The sequence below is a fragment of the Drosophila biarmipes genome, chromosome 2R, assembly GCF_025231255.1.
Source record: "Drosophila biarmipes strain raj3 chromosome 2R, RU_DBia_V1.1, whole genome shotgun sequence".
Taxonomy (NCBI): Eukaryota; Metazoa; Arthropoda; class Insecta; order Diptera; family Drosophilidae; genus Drosophila; species Drosophila biarmipes.
In genome coordinates this window covers 21406650-21419643 of record NC_066615.1, presented here as the reverse complement: position 1 = coordinate 21419643, position 12994 = coordinate 21406650, and the positions used below count along the sequence as shown (strand labels likewise).

The 12994-nt window shown below is 40.9% G+C and overlaps 2 protein-coding genes across 2 annotated transcripts; both read right to left on the bottom strand.

Annotated features, from left to right (window-relative positions):
- Positions 1 to 2287: 2287 nt before the first annotated feature.
- Positions 2288 to 3300, bottom strand: LOC108022362 (cell death-inducing p53-target protein 1). Its single transcript, XM_017091243.3, has one exon. It carries the CDS (start codon positions 2851 to 2853, stop codon positions 2521 to 2523), a length of 333 nt encoding a protein of 110 aa, XP_016946732.1. The 5' UTR covers positions 2854 to 3300; the 3' UTR covers positions 2288 to 2520.
- Positions 3301 to 6024: 2724 nt separating this feature from the next.
- LOC108022398 (uncharacterized) lies at positions 6025 to 6842 on the bottom strand. The gene has a single exon (XM_017091283.3). It carries the CDS (start codon positions 6755 to 6757, stop codon positions 6170 to 6172), a length of 588 nt encoding a protein of 195 aa, XP_016946772.1. The 5' UTR covers positions 6758 to 6842; the 3' UTR covers positions 6025 to 6169.
- Positions 6843 to 12994: the final 6152 nt, after the last annotated feature.

Here is a 12994-nt window from a genome sequence, read left to right as displayed (position 1 = left end):
GCAGGCACTTAAAAGCCTTCTGCTCCCCCCAACCGAATTTGGTTTTGAATGCGAAAACACATCAATTGGCAGTCAGTAGGAGGGAGATTGGCTTGCGATTTTAGGATGAAAATTGTTGCGATACACCAGCAATGGGATTAATTGTTTCTCGCAATTAGCTGAGGTTGCATAGCTTAGATGCCAAAACTCACCTCAATCTGGTGGCTAAGAGCCCTTGGAAATGATTCCAGACAGAAGGTAATCAAATCACGTTTAATCGAGGGGGATTAGTCGTCAGAGCTGAGGCCGCTTGAATAGTTGGCTTCCTGGAAGTACATTTGAGGTAGGCAATCTAAAGGAAACATTACTTACATTTAAAAATGGTTAAGCCCTTTAATAAATTAGCAATTTATTTTAATATGACTTTTTTTGTATACAGAAATATTAATATTTAGTTTTTTGAAACCTGTTTAAAACTGAATTAAGCTTTATGCTGTCATAATAGCTGTTTTTTAGCAAAGTCCGTGTATGTCAAATTGTAATGACTACCATTTGGCCTGATGTGTGGCCATCATGGGGAATCCCATCCTCATCATCATCAGGGGCACTGCTACCAGCGCCAAGTCACGTTTTCGCTTGGCTTCCCTTGGCTTTCTGAACTATCTGCCTTCCTTTCAAATTTTACCCAGTTTTATACAGTTTTAGCCGGCTTTTCCGCATTTGCTGGCCGCGTTTTCGTTCGAGGGAGATTCGTGACGTGACGAGTTGCCACGCTAATGCACGCCCTGCAAAGTATGCAATAAATTTGACGTTGGCTTAAGGTCACCTGAGTGTGTATGTGTGTGTAGGGGAACAAATGGGATTCCCCGCCATCTCTCTATCATAAACATTAACAGCTTTTACTTATATGATGACAGTCGCTTTAACAGTCGCCACAAAAGCAAATGCGACCAACTAGGCAAAAGGATGCAGTGATTTTTCAGGCAAGCGACTTTTTGCCTAATAAGTTCCCCTCCGAATTGTGGAACCACATGAAAGAGAACCAACAGGGGAATACCCCCAGTCTGAGGTTAAGAACCCTCCATCTGCAGGGCTCCGTCCTTTGCGGTCAGTAAGGAGAATCCTTTGGCATGCCCATCACGTCTCGATTCGTTTAAAACTTCAACCAGCCGCCGGTAAAAGTCAAATTCAATTAGTGCATGTGCGAAGAAAGCAAAGATGTGTTTTCAATCTGCAATTTTATTGGAATTTATCTTTGAAATTTAGTAATATTCCTTACAAGGTAGTAAATAGCAATTTATATTCCTATTTTATTGAGATGCTACTGACAATTTTAGCCTTGAAATGAAACATTTAGAACACACTAAACCATACAGCGAAAACTAACATCATGCTACAATTACAGCACACTTTACTAACATTAAAATAAAATATTATTTATTTTTATTATGTTTGTATCAATCAATTTAAAATAAACAATATTTATTTATTTAATTTGTTTAAAGTTTTGGTTGGTGTAATTGGCGAAAAACGAACAAATTAAAATACAATGGGTTTTTAAACAAATCGATTATTAAATAAATGAATAAAACGTCAATTATAGGAGCATCACTAGTCTTTCTACATTCAAAAAAAGTATGAAAACCAGTGCGATTAAAAAAACAGAGAAGACGAAGCCCAATCCAATCTTCTCCATCCTCTCAGCTCTTGGCGCATCCTCCGGGGTAAGCAACATGGTCCTGGACGCCGTCGGTCTACGTGGACCCCAGTTCATCACTTCCTGATACGAGGGCGGGGGAGTAGTTGGCTCTACATTGAGTGACTCCAGAGGAATCGTTATCGACGAACACATTATAAATATATATATCTCTTTATCTCCATAGCATAGACTTTAGAAATATTTTTTTATGAACTCTTAGTTTTGGGAACCGCTTGACGCGAGGTCTTTTATAGAACTGTTTTTCTTTCTTAAAAATGACGAACGAAAGAAACGTTTCAGCCGCGAGGTTTCTGGGTAATAATTTTGGAAAACACAAAATGTTATTCAGCGTCTTGATTATCGGAACTGCTTTAAGTGAAAGAACTGATAAGCGTTGTTTCTACACTTAGAAAAAATAGTTACATCGTTTTTGTGATATCTCATTTTTTAAATTTCAAAGAGGTATAAAATATTAATATTTTTTTATATTTTTTCCCATTTTGATTAGTATTTTATTTTTGAGGAGTGATCGGACTACATTCGTAAAAAGCGAACTTATAAGTCCTGATTGAGATTAAATTTGCCTTTGGTGAATCATAAAGCCAGCAAGCTCACTTCACATATACATATATTGTTTTTAAGCTGCAAACTTTATATACATACATTCAACACATTTTATACACACAATCTTTTATATATGAATATTTTTAAAGTTTTTTTTTAAGCATTTTATTTCCTTAAAATTTTTAACTTAAAATTAAATCTATGATTTGAAAAAGTTCATCCGATTGTAATGAAATTGTATTAAATAAATGCTGCATTTGGAAACTTTTCACCAGATCTCATAGGCGGACGATCCCCAGGGACGCCTTGCAGCTTGGACACGTGTGATGAACCTCATTGAATCCATTGATGATGCAAGGGAGCAGCCAGCATCCCAGTCCACAAGTGGTTAACATGACTATGAAGGAGGCAACGTATGCAGCATTTCCGCGGCGGGTTACTGTGGTGGTCTCAATCTCGTCCAGGCACTTGGAACAGATTGTAAGTATCGATGTGCGACCTGTAAAGTCCTGCGGGGTCAGTCTTGACGATCCAGGTGGATCCCAGCCCATCGCCTCCGAGTACGAGGGCGGGGGCGTGGCAGGCCGGTCACAGCTTAATTGCAAACTCATTGTGTCTCGATCTTAAAATTGCGTGTCTTGTTTTTTCCAAAAACCGGAGTCTTTATAAATTTAGGTTGTTGATTTTGTATTAAACCAGATGTGGGTATGCTTTATATTATTTTAATTTTAATGGGGCTGTAGTCACATGCTAAAATACTACTCCTCTAACAGCGAAAGCTTTAAAGAACTCATTTTCTTGATTTGCTTCGCTAAGCTAAATTATAAGAACAGTCATTTGTTTATGCACACAGACGCGGTCAATAGAATAGATAGGTTTAAATCTTCATATTTTTAAAAACTGGTTTATTTGTTGTAATGCTATCACATAAATAAAATTTTTATTAAAATTTGATTCTTAAAGTTTTTTTTTATTTTTTATTGTGTTTGTATTAAATTAGACACATTTGTTATTAAAATTATATATTTTGAATTAAAGTGGGCAACCACTTTAAGCGAAAGCTGGAAGTAAACTAATTTCTGATGATGTAGTGCTAAGCTCTTGAGAATTTCTGATAAGCGATTTGTGGAAACAGTGAGTTCGCGGGAATGCCGGCTTAATAAATGCAATGTGCTTGATAAGCATTAATAACCGAACCGATTTCTCTCACAGAATCACAGATTGCGTCATTGGAATTAAAAATAAGAGGAACTGATAATAACAGAAATAAAAGGGGATCAAATTTTGATGACACTGAATGCTGGGTATTAAATGTTCAAGCCATTTGCGTATGTTGTTCGAGCTTAGCTGGCAGCTTATACATAAGAAATTTGAGAAAGCTGTATGTCACGCCTAATTTGTCAGCAATAATTAAGTAAATAAAGAAGTATTTACAGAATCATATAAAATTATTTTATAAATTTAAGTTCGGAATTTCCAAGTCCCCGTTTTTATTACTTTTATAAGTATTGATATATATATGGGAAATACGAATCACTTAAATTTAAAATTTCTTAAATAATCTGTTAAATTGATAAGAGGGATATGCAATATTTTAAATCGCTGAACAAGCTGACCTCGAAATCTATTTAACTATATAAGCACCCATCTTAAACCAATCAAACGCAACTTAGTGAATCCCAACTGTTCTTTAAAATCTCACCGGGCGATAAATTCGATTTATGCAAAGATATACGAATCCCCATTTAGCTATTAAGCCCGTGCATTTGCATATACATATATGCTCGCCGTTGGAATTCAATAAATGTGAGACTCATCCATCACTGTCAGCTTAGGCTGCATGTGGGGCGAACTTTAAAGGCGCCTTAAATGCTGTGTTTAAAGCACCGGCGGAATGTCAAATGTGTGAGATGTGATGCGAAGTGCCGTGTGTTGTGCCAATGAAATATGGCCCACATTGCGTATACGCAGTGGAGACCCCCCAGATATACGTGTAGCACCCCCACTTATGGATGCTGTCAATGAATTTCGTAGGCGAGAGAAGCCTGAAATTAAATTTCTCCTACGGCCAGTTGCAAATGCTGACGACGCCGTTGAAAATTCAAATTTTTCCATGGCAATTACTCACGGCGCTTTGATGTGGCTGCCTGGAAAGCTTTGAACTCGGCCAGCCAATAAAATATATATGGAATATAGGAAAAATGAGTAACAAAGCCGGAATGCCTAGAATGCAGGCGAGTGCCTAAGAATTCTCGGCAGCTCCGTAGCTATTCCAATTTTGAGTGTCTATGTCTACCACATGGCCCGGGGAAAATCCCGACAGCTCCTGGGGCCCCATTTTCCCCTTTTTAAGCGCCTTTATGGCTAATTAAATGAAATTGAACAGGTCCGCGCTTAATTGCCAGCGTCAGCAGGTGTATTAAAAATTAATAAAAAGCGCAGAACTCGACGAAAATGTTTAACGTTCATGGGCTTTGTATATGGGTGGTTGGGGGTGGCGTTGCTGAAATGTTTTTTATTGACTCTCGGTCCATGGCCCATGTCCCATGGCTTTTAATTAACTTTTCGTATTGCCGTCGCCATGCGAACGGATTTTGTGGCCAAAGCTTAGGAGGAAAAGGCTTTAAATTGCTTCGAAATTGTGGTTAAACTTTAAATTCTTGACTACTCGCAGTATTTGTGTTCGTAGGGCCGCACCACATGGCGTATGATTAATGCGTCGCCGGACTCTGCACATTTCATTAAATAAATTGTAATTTATCAAAAGCACTGAGGAGTTGGCGGTTCGAGCCCCTGCCCTGTGCTACAACAAACACAAGCCAAAGCAAATCAAATAAATTACAGACAAGTTGAAAAACTTTGACCATTAAATGCCCTAAACCAAATACGGCCAATGACGACTTGTTTGCTGTTTTTTTGCTTTTCTTTGGCCGGATTGTTGTTCTTATTCGCCCGGCATTTCATTGCAATTGATTTTTGGTGTCAGCTGCACGCTCACCCGGAGACAGACATGTCCAGGCCTTAGCCTCCAATGTCCTGCCACATTTTCCCACAGTTTTCCACATTTCACCAGGACCCACCCCGCCGAAACCGAGCCACCGACAAATGCTGTGGTTGCGGCTTAAGTTTGTCGGCAAATTGAAAACTTTGCTGGTTAACTTGACCTGCAGAGGCCGAGGGGAGTGGCAGAAAATAGCCCCAAAGCCGAGGCACATCAAAACAACATTTTTTCGTCGTCATCACCCCGCCCTCAACCCGTAGCCCAGCCCATTCCATTGCCAAATAAACAGCTAGGCGGGCAAGCCGACGAAACCAGAAGGGCTCGGTCGCCCAGTTGTGGCTGGATCCTGGGCATCCAGCTGATTGCATTAACCACCCGAAAGCGGAGTCGGACAATAACGAAAATCAGAGCGGAATCAGTGGATTCCTACTCTTGAGGAAGAGTCATTTACTTCGCGAAGGCTCATTTGAGGTGCAGAAGAGGCCATTGTTTACCATTTTTAAGTTGGGTTTTCTTTTGTGATGAATCATCTAGTTTATCTCAAAACCTAACGAACCTAGAAACTTTTCTATCACCCTTAGTTGATAAATGTTTTCAAGATATACGGGATTTTCTTTAAATTAAATATCTTCCTTAAATTTCAACCTTACATGTTCTTTTTAAACTGAATAAGTAAATGACTTACCTATATATAGATTTTACCTTTAAAGAATTTCAGAAGAACTTTCCCTTCCCCTACCTTAAAATGCTATTTCTAACTACCCAAAAATAGATGTTTTAAAGGTGGAAAGAGCGACTTGCTTTTAATATAAATAAATAAACAGGCGGCTTTCTAAATTGAAAGCCTGGGCCCGCTCGCAAATCGAACCTTCGGGCGTCATCTGTTAACGGAAGGACAAAACTCGGCCCAAAGCCTCTTAGCATGGCTAACCGAAGTCCCCGCCCGCCGCATGGCAGGCACTGTAGAGCGAAGGGGTTCGGGGCACAGGATGGACCTGGGCCACCGTGAGCTCCTCGTCCAGCTGGACATCGGTGCTGGAGAAGGGAGAGGCGCCCGTGATCTGGCCATAGATGGGCTGCATCACCCGGATGCTGGCCACCCGCTCGCGCCAGGTGTGCCAGAAGTGCTGCTTGAAGATGTGGCCCCCGAACTCGAAGATCATGGGGTGCTCCAGAATGGCCAGTGGCCTGCCCAGCGGCTGGACAATGTTCAGCATCATGAGGCAGCGGCTGGACTTCTTGAAGAAGTGGAACCGGATCAGCTGCAGGGGCAGCATGCTGACCAGCTCGAAGCTCTCGATCTCGGGATCCAGTCCTCTGGCCACGTAACTCGGCTCATCCCCGTACTTGGCGAAGTTGTCGCAGCCGAAGAGCAGGCGATTGCAGGTGAGGCCTATCTGGTACTGGCGCAGACCCTCGCCACGGATGTCCACCAGGGTGAAGGGATTCTCCACCAGCACCGGCTCGTAGATCTCCTCGTATTCGGCCAGCAAAACTTTCTGCACTCGGAACATGCCCGCCAGCAACAGCGAGTTTCGCAAGTTTGGCTATAATTTAATTGAAATGTCAATCAAAGTTTTGGCCCCGTCTATTTGTTTGCTTTGAGTTGTCAGCTGTTGTCGATTCTGTCGCCTGCTGCGGTATCGAAAACTATCCGACCAAGTCGATTAGATCGTCGCCGTAGCCAAAGCCGTTCCCATTGCCATGGCCATCATCAAATGCAAATCACTGGACATCCGATGTCATTCCAACTCGAAGTCGGAGCTGGATTTGAATTTAAATTGGCATTGGGTGGGAAGTCACTGGGAATGGCTGATGGGCCAAAATGCTTGCATTAGGTGCACTCAGTCGAGGGCAAAGCGGAGTGCTGATGGGCATAATGATGTCGCCAAAGAGTGCTCAGGAAAATCGGTCAGCTTAGCTGGGTGCCTCGATAAGCCTGTAAAGTAATGAAAGTCAATCACAAATCTTAGAGACTTCTCTATTACTGTTAATATCCGTCATTTGAATAATTATATTTTTCATTTAATTGCTTTAAATGATTAATCAGCATTAGTATAAGTAACATATGAATATTATGCCTAAAAGTATGCAACATTAAATTTCGAATTTGTCAGAATTTTGTTTATTAGTGCATACTTTTAGACACCTAGGTATTTTTTAATTGAATTATTTTTTAGTTGTTTGCAGGTGTCTAAAAGCCCAAGAACGGATAACTCCGAACGTTTTATTAAAAAGATTTTACTGTTTGACACTGACAACCAATCGTTAAATGCATTTTTTCTCATAAATCGTGAAAGCTTGGTCTAAGTGATTGAAGGGATTTGTAATCAGAAGTCACCATGGTTTGAGATATTGTCCAATGATGAAGATAAGTATTCAATATTCATGTCTTAAATGGAAAGTTCGATAAATTCATTCTAAACGACTACATAATTTTTCGCTGCATACTTGTCAGCACCCATATAATTTTTACCCTTAGTCTGTGGCTATTTTTAATAAAATATCTTTTAATTTCAAACATCGATTGTCTGGCAATTCAATTGCTCCCAATGGGTTGTGTAAACTTTATCCCCGAATTAAGGAGATTTCATTCCCCACAGCAAGGGTCTAACTAGTTCGCCTCCCCGGAGTCTGGAATTTTTTTGCCATCATAGTATATGTTCGACATGGCTACAAGTTCCCGGCCATAATCTTGGCTTATAACAGCCACAGTTCACATCCCGCGTTCTTCTTGTTCTGTCAGGGCAAACACTTTTAAAATATTCTGATTTATGACAAACTTTCACCGCCCGTTTGCAACTTTTCGCAGTTGTCATTTGGCACTTTCCACTCACTACTTTCTTTTTTCCACTTTCACGTCCTTGTCCTTGCGTTCATTTCCACCAGTTTCCAGTTGCTGCCGGCTGCAATTGGTGACAGAATATAAAAGAAAACTCTGGTCCTCGCGGGATGCGGGCTGCTGATGCTGCTCACTTTGTCAGCCATTTAATTTAGCCACGCTTGCAACTGCAATTGCAGTGGGAAAAGCTGGAAAAATGCGGGAAATGGGGGGAAAAACTGGGAAAACGAGGAGCAAGAGTTATAGCGCGAAGTCCTGCGTCAAGTGGCATCTTTGCTGTTTCCAAAGTAATTAGTTTCAAGGAAATTACAAGTTCGGCTGCTGTCACGGATCCGGCCGTGTAGTTAAACATAACTTATGATTAATCTCATTTTCTTCGCCGGCTTTTCTGTGATTTGCCCTGTTTTCCATGTCAGCTCCCTGCTAATTTGGCCAAGTTCGACAGGGCATATCAAATTGCATCGCCTGCTTCGGTAATTCGCCATTGATTAAGTGAGCTGTCACAAATCACACAAGATACATGGTCCCTTAATGAATTCCTACTCCAGTTCGTAGTCGTATTCGTATTCTCGAAATCGCAATCGTGTCCAAATGAACAAATGCCATCTGTGGTGGGCTCTTGCAATTGGGGAATTAATTAAAATTTTCTGGTTTGGCATGTTTATGATGGCACTCTCAATTAATTTCAGGGCTCGTTGGGCAGCACACAATGTATTGAGGTTACATTTGGCAGCTCTATGGGGGTTTATACTGCAGCAAGACAGCAAATTAATAGTGGATATGTGGATTAAATATAAGGATATTTAAGTATAAGTATCTTATATTTAGTAAGACGAAGCCTAAGAGTAATAAATGCAAAATAAATTAAATCGTTTATACGATACGTTTACAGAAATGAATTTATATTTAATATAAAATATTTCGTTTTTTAAACTTCCCGATAATTCAGTTACCAAGGGAACTCAAGCCGCATAAACCTTCTCACGTGCCGCAATTATTTTAGCTTTGTGTGAATTGCTCAAGTTGCTTTCCGTGTAGTTGGGGCAATTAATGCCCTAAATGTATTTCATTGTCTCGATCATGGAGTTTTCTGCTGCTGCCAACAGTTTGCCCATTCTATTTAAGTGCCAACGTCTGGACGCTAATGGTCATTGGCTTAAACATTGCCCACTGACTGCATTTCCCTCGATTCGTGTCGGTATCTTCCAACAGCTTCCGATTGGCGAAACACCTCTATTGTTCTTGAGTGCAGCAATTAGGCAAAAACAGCAAAGCACGCACGCCTGCACTTCGAGAAAGTAATAGCTGAGTTTTGAAATCTCTTTTTAATGTGGCTAAAAGTATGCAACAACATTTTTTGAAACTTAAAGAATACTGCATATGAAATGCGTTAACTTATTATATTCAAAATCAATTCAAGGGCCAATAGAGATTTAAATTTACTCTAAAAGGTCTGGAAGAAGTCTCAAACATGATACGTACCCTCAAAAGTCGAAAGGCGCCAGGTCATGACCTAATAAGCAACGCAGTACTTAAAATCCTTCCCAAGAGAGCACTATTACTTATCACATTGATATTCAATGCGATACTTAGAGTGCAATACTTTCCCAAAAAATGGAAGAGTGCTAGAATCAGTATGATTCTAAAGCCAGGGAAACCGGAACAGGATCCATGCTCCTACCGGCCTATCAGCCTCCTGCCCTCTTTATCGAAGGTAATGGAAAGGCTGATAGCTTCCCGACTTATAATACACCTAGAAGACAATGATACTATCCCAATGCACCAATTCGGATTCAGAGCCGGCCACAGTACGATTGAGCAATTGCACCGTGTAGTCAATCACATCCTGAAGGCCTACGACAATAAAGAATACTGCAACGGCATCTTTCTTGACATACAACAGGCATTTGATAGAGTTTGGATCCCGGGACTACTAGCCAAAGTCAAAACAGCGCTGCCAGCCAACCTGTTTGAGCTCATCAGATCGTTTCTCACAAACAGAGATTTTTGCGTCCAGTCCAGAGACGCAATCTCTGCAAATGTTGCCATTACAGCTGGCGTTCCCCAAGGAAGCGTCTTAGGACCGCTACTGTACTCCATCTTTACAGCAGACATCCCCAAGCCAAGCTATGAAGAAATGACCTACGACAACAGCAAAATGCTGCTGGCCAGCTTCGCTGACGACGTCTGCTTTCTCAGCTCCTCGAACAGTGAGACCGAGTCTTCACAAACGCTGCAAACCTACCTCAACGAATTCGAGAAATGGGCCACGGCGAACAATATCAAAATCAACGAAAGCAAATGCGTAAACGTTTGCTTTACGTTACGCCGAAAAACAACTCCGGTGGTCCACATTAATAATGTGGACATAGAGCAAGCGACTAAGGCGAAATACCTAGGCCTCACACTGGACAAACGCCTAACCTTCCGAGAACATATTGCCAGAGTCGTCAAAATGTGCAACCTAAAGCGGAACCAATTATTCTGGATGCTAAACAAGAAAAGCAAACTATCTCTAAGATGCAAGCGGCACATTTATCAACAAATCATCGCACCAACTTGGAGATATGGAATCCAAATTTGGGGAGTGGCGGCTGCGTCCCACCGAAAACGTTTCCAAACCGTCCAGAACAAAACATTAAGACAAATCACTGGCTGTGAGTGGTTCGTTAGCGGCCAAACGCTTCACAATGACCTAAACCTGAGTCTTGTTGAAGACCAAATATCGTTCTTCTCAAGCAGGTACAACGACCGTCTAACTGCCCACCGTAATCGTCTAGCCCGGAGATTACAGGGGGCTATCCCAATTCGCAGGCTCAAAAGAAGACATTTTGGGCTGCTCCTAAGAGACTAATATGAATATATTATTTACTTGAAACTAGTCGTAATTTGATCTACTCCTATATACCAAGTTGAAAACTAATTATAATTTATAATTAAGAGATTATTTACTTAAGAAAACATTTAGGTTAAAGGCTTTAATTAGATCTGTTCCTGGATTATATTAAATAAAGATGTTAATTAAAAAAAAAAAAAAAAAAAAAAAAAAAAAAACTCTAAAAGGTGTCATAAAGTATGCAACAATATATTTTAATTTTAAAAGGAATGTAAATCTAAGTTTCTACTGCATTTTTTTAACTACAACATAAAATAGTATTTTGAATATATTCATACAACATAAATTTGTTATGATTGTTATGAAAAAGAATAGTCTTAATAAAATGTAATTTTCCTATTTCTCGCTGTGCAACGACACACGCATGTGTGCAGCCCTGAAGTGTGTAGGTGTGCTTCCTTGTTTGCTCGCTTTATTTCCGCCTTTGAGCTTTTCATGGCAAACAATTCACGTTTTTATTGTTAAATGCGGCGCAAGGTAAAACATAAAGCACAAAAGTCGCTGCTCACATGCTCGGTGGGCTTGCGGAAGTGGCTGCGAGCGCGGATGTAGTAGTGCGGATGTCGGATGTCCTTATAGCCATATAGCCGTATTCCACCATTCGCATCTGTGGGCCTCTTTGTGGCTCAAATGGTAATATCACGGGCATTTACTATTTTATTTAACTTTTCCGCATATGTCGTAAAAGTTGCGCATGACAAAAAATTAAGTATACGCTCTTGGAGTGACTTAATTTAATGGCTTACATCCCGCCGAGCAATAATTTGTCCTTTTGCTGATGATGGCAAAGTAATAAAAGCAAAACTACCTACTACAAAGCCCGATATGGACGAATCTCTTTAGGATTTAAGCCGGGCAAAGCGGGGTTTTCAAAGGTAAGTGAAGCCGTAATTGGCACTCTACTTTTGCGCTTCATCCCCGTCGTTAAACTCTCTCATTTACTGACATAACCTTTGAGCTGAGGGCACTCAAGGGTTTTTCCCCGTACGCCGGCAGCTCCTCGCTTAATGGCTGGTATGGTGGCTTTAAGGGCGGATTTAAACGTATGCTTCATCGGGAGTTTCAGCCCCAAACCGAGTGGTAGAATGAAATCAAAGATTGGCCTGGCCAAGGAAATACATGGCACACATTCGCACTACGTTTTGTCTCCGGCAACTTTTCATGTCAGCAAAGTTTCGCACTTTTATCTCAATCTGCAGCATCTCGTTTTATGCGCCATCCCACCTTCAGGAGCACTTGCCACTTATCGCACATCTCATCCCAAAAATGGTAACCGACACATTTGCACAATTGCTTCTTGTAACTGACACGTCACCCACGTCCACGTCCAAATCCAAATCCAAACGTAAACGCAAGTGTGCGCAGGAACTAAAGTCGAATGGGCCACGTTATTCCGAGGAGCCAACGAATGGCTGTATTTCCGCCTAGAGATGGAAATTTGGGGCAGGCGATGAAAATGCACTCGCAGCACCTATCTTTAAGTCGCCCAATAAATCAGATTGAGTTGCATGCTCCAGTTTGCTTCTTTGCACAGAAAAAAAATATATTTTACAGTAGTTTATTTTTGTTAGATTTAGAAGAACAAATAAATCTATTACTTAATAAATATTTGGTAGATTGGTTGACATCAACACTTTCCACTTCATACATTTCTGTTTAAAATATTAAATAATATTTATATAATTATTATTATATATGCTTCCTCCCCATCTGAACCATCTGTCTAAGTCCATTTACTTGGCAGTATACCATGTTCTTAGGATCACGCGCTCACCCCTAATGCAAATGTCCCGCCCCATCCGCACCTCGAACTCCTGTCGCTTCCGTTTCCTGTTCCTGTCAGCCGTGAGACTGGGATCTTTGCACTTGAGGCAGATTTAGTTTATGTGCTGGCAACTTTCTAATGCAATTCACGTGTGCACATAAATGCAATTGTGCGGGTGGCTGGCCGAGCCCCATTTCAAGTGTCGTGGAACATATTACACATATCCCATGCTGAACACACGAATAACC

What these genes read in the sequence shown, in the direction of transcription:
- LOC108022362 (XM_017091243.3), bottom strand. Translation starts at nt 2,853, where the DNA reads ATGAGTTTGCAATTAAGCTGTGACCGGCCTGCCACGCCCCCGCCCTCG.
- LOC108022398 (XM_017091283.3), bottom strand. Translation starts at nt 6,757, where the DNA reads ATGTTCCGAGTGCAGAAAGTTTTGCTGGCCGAATACGAGGAGATCTAC.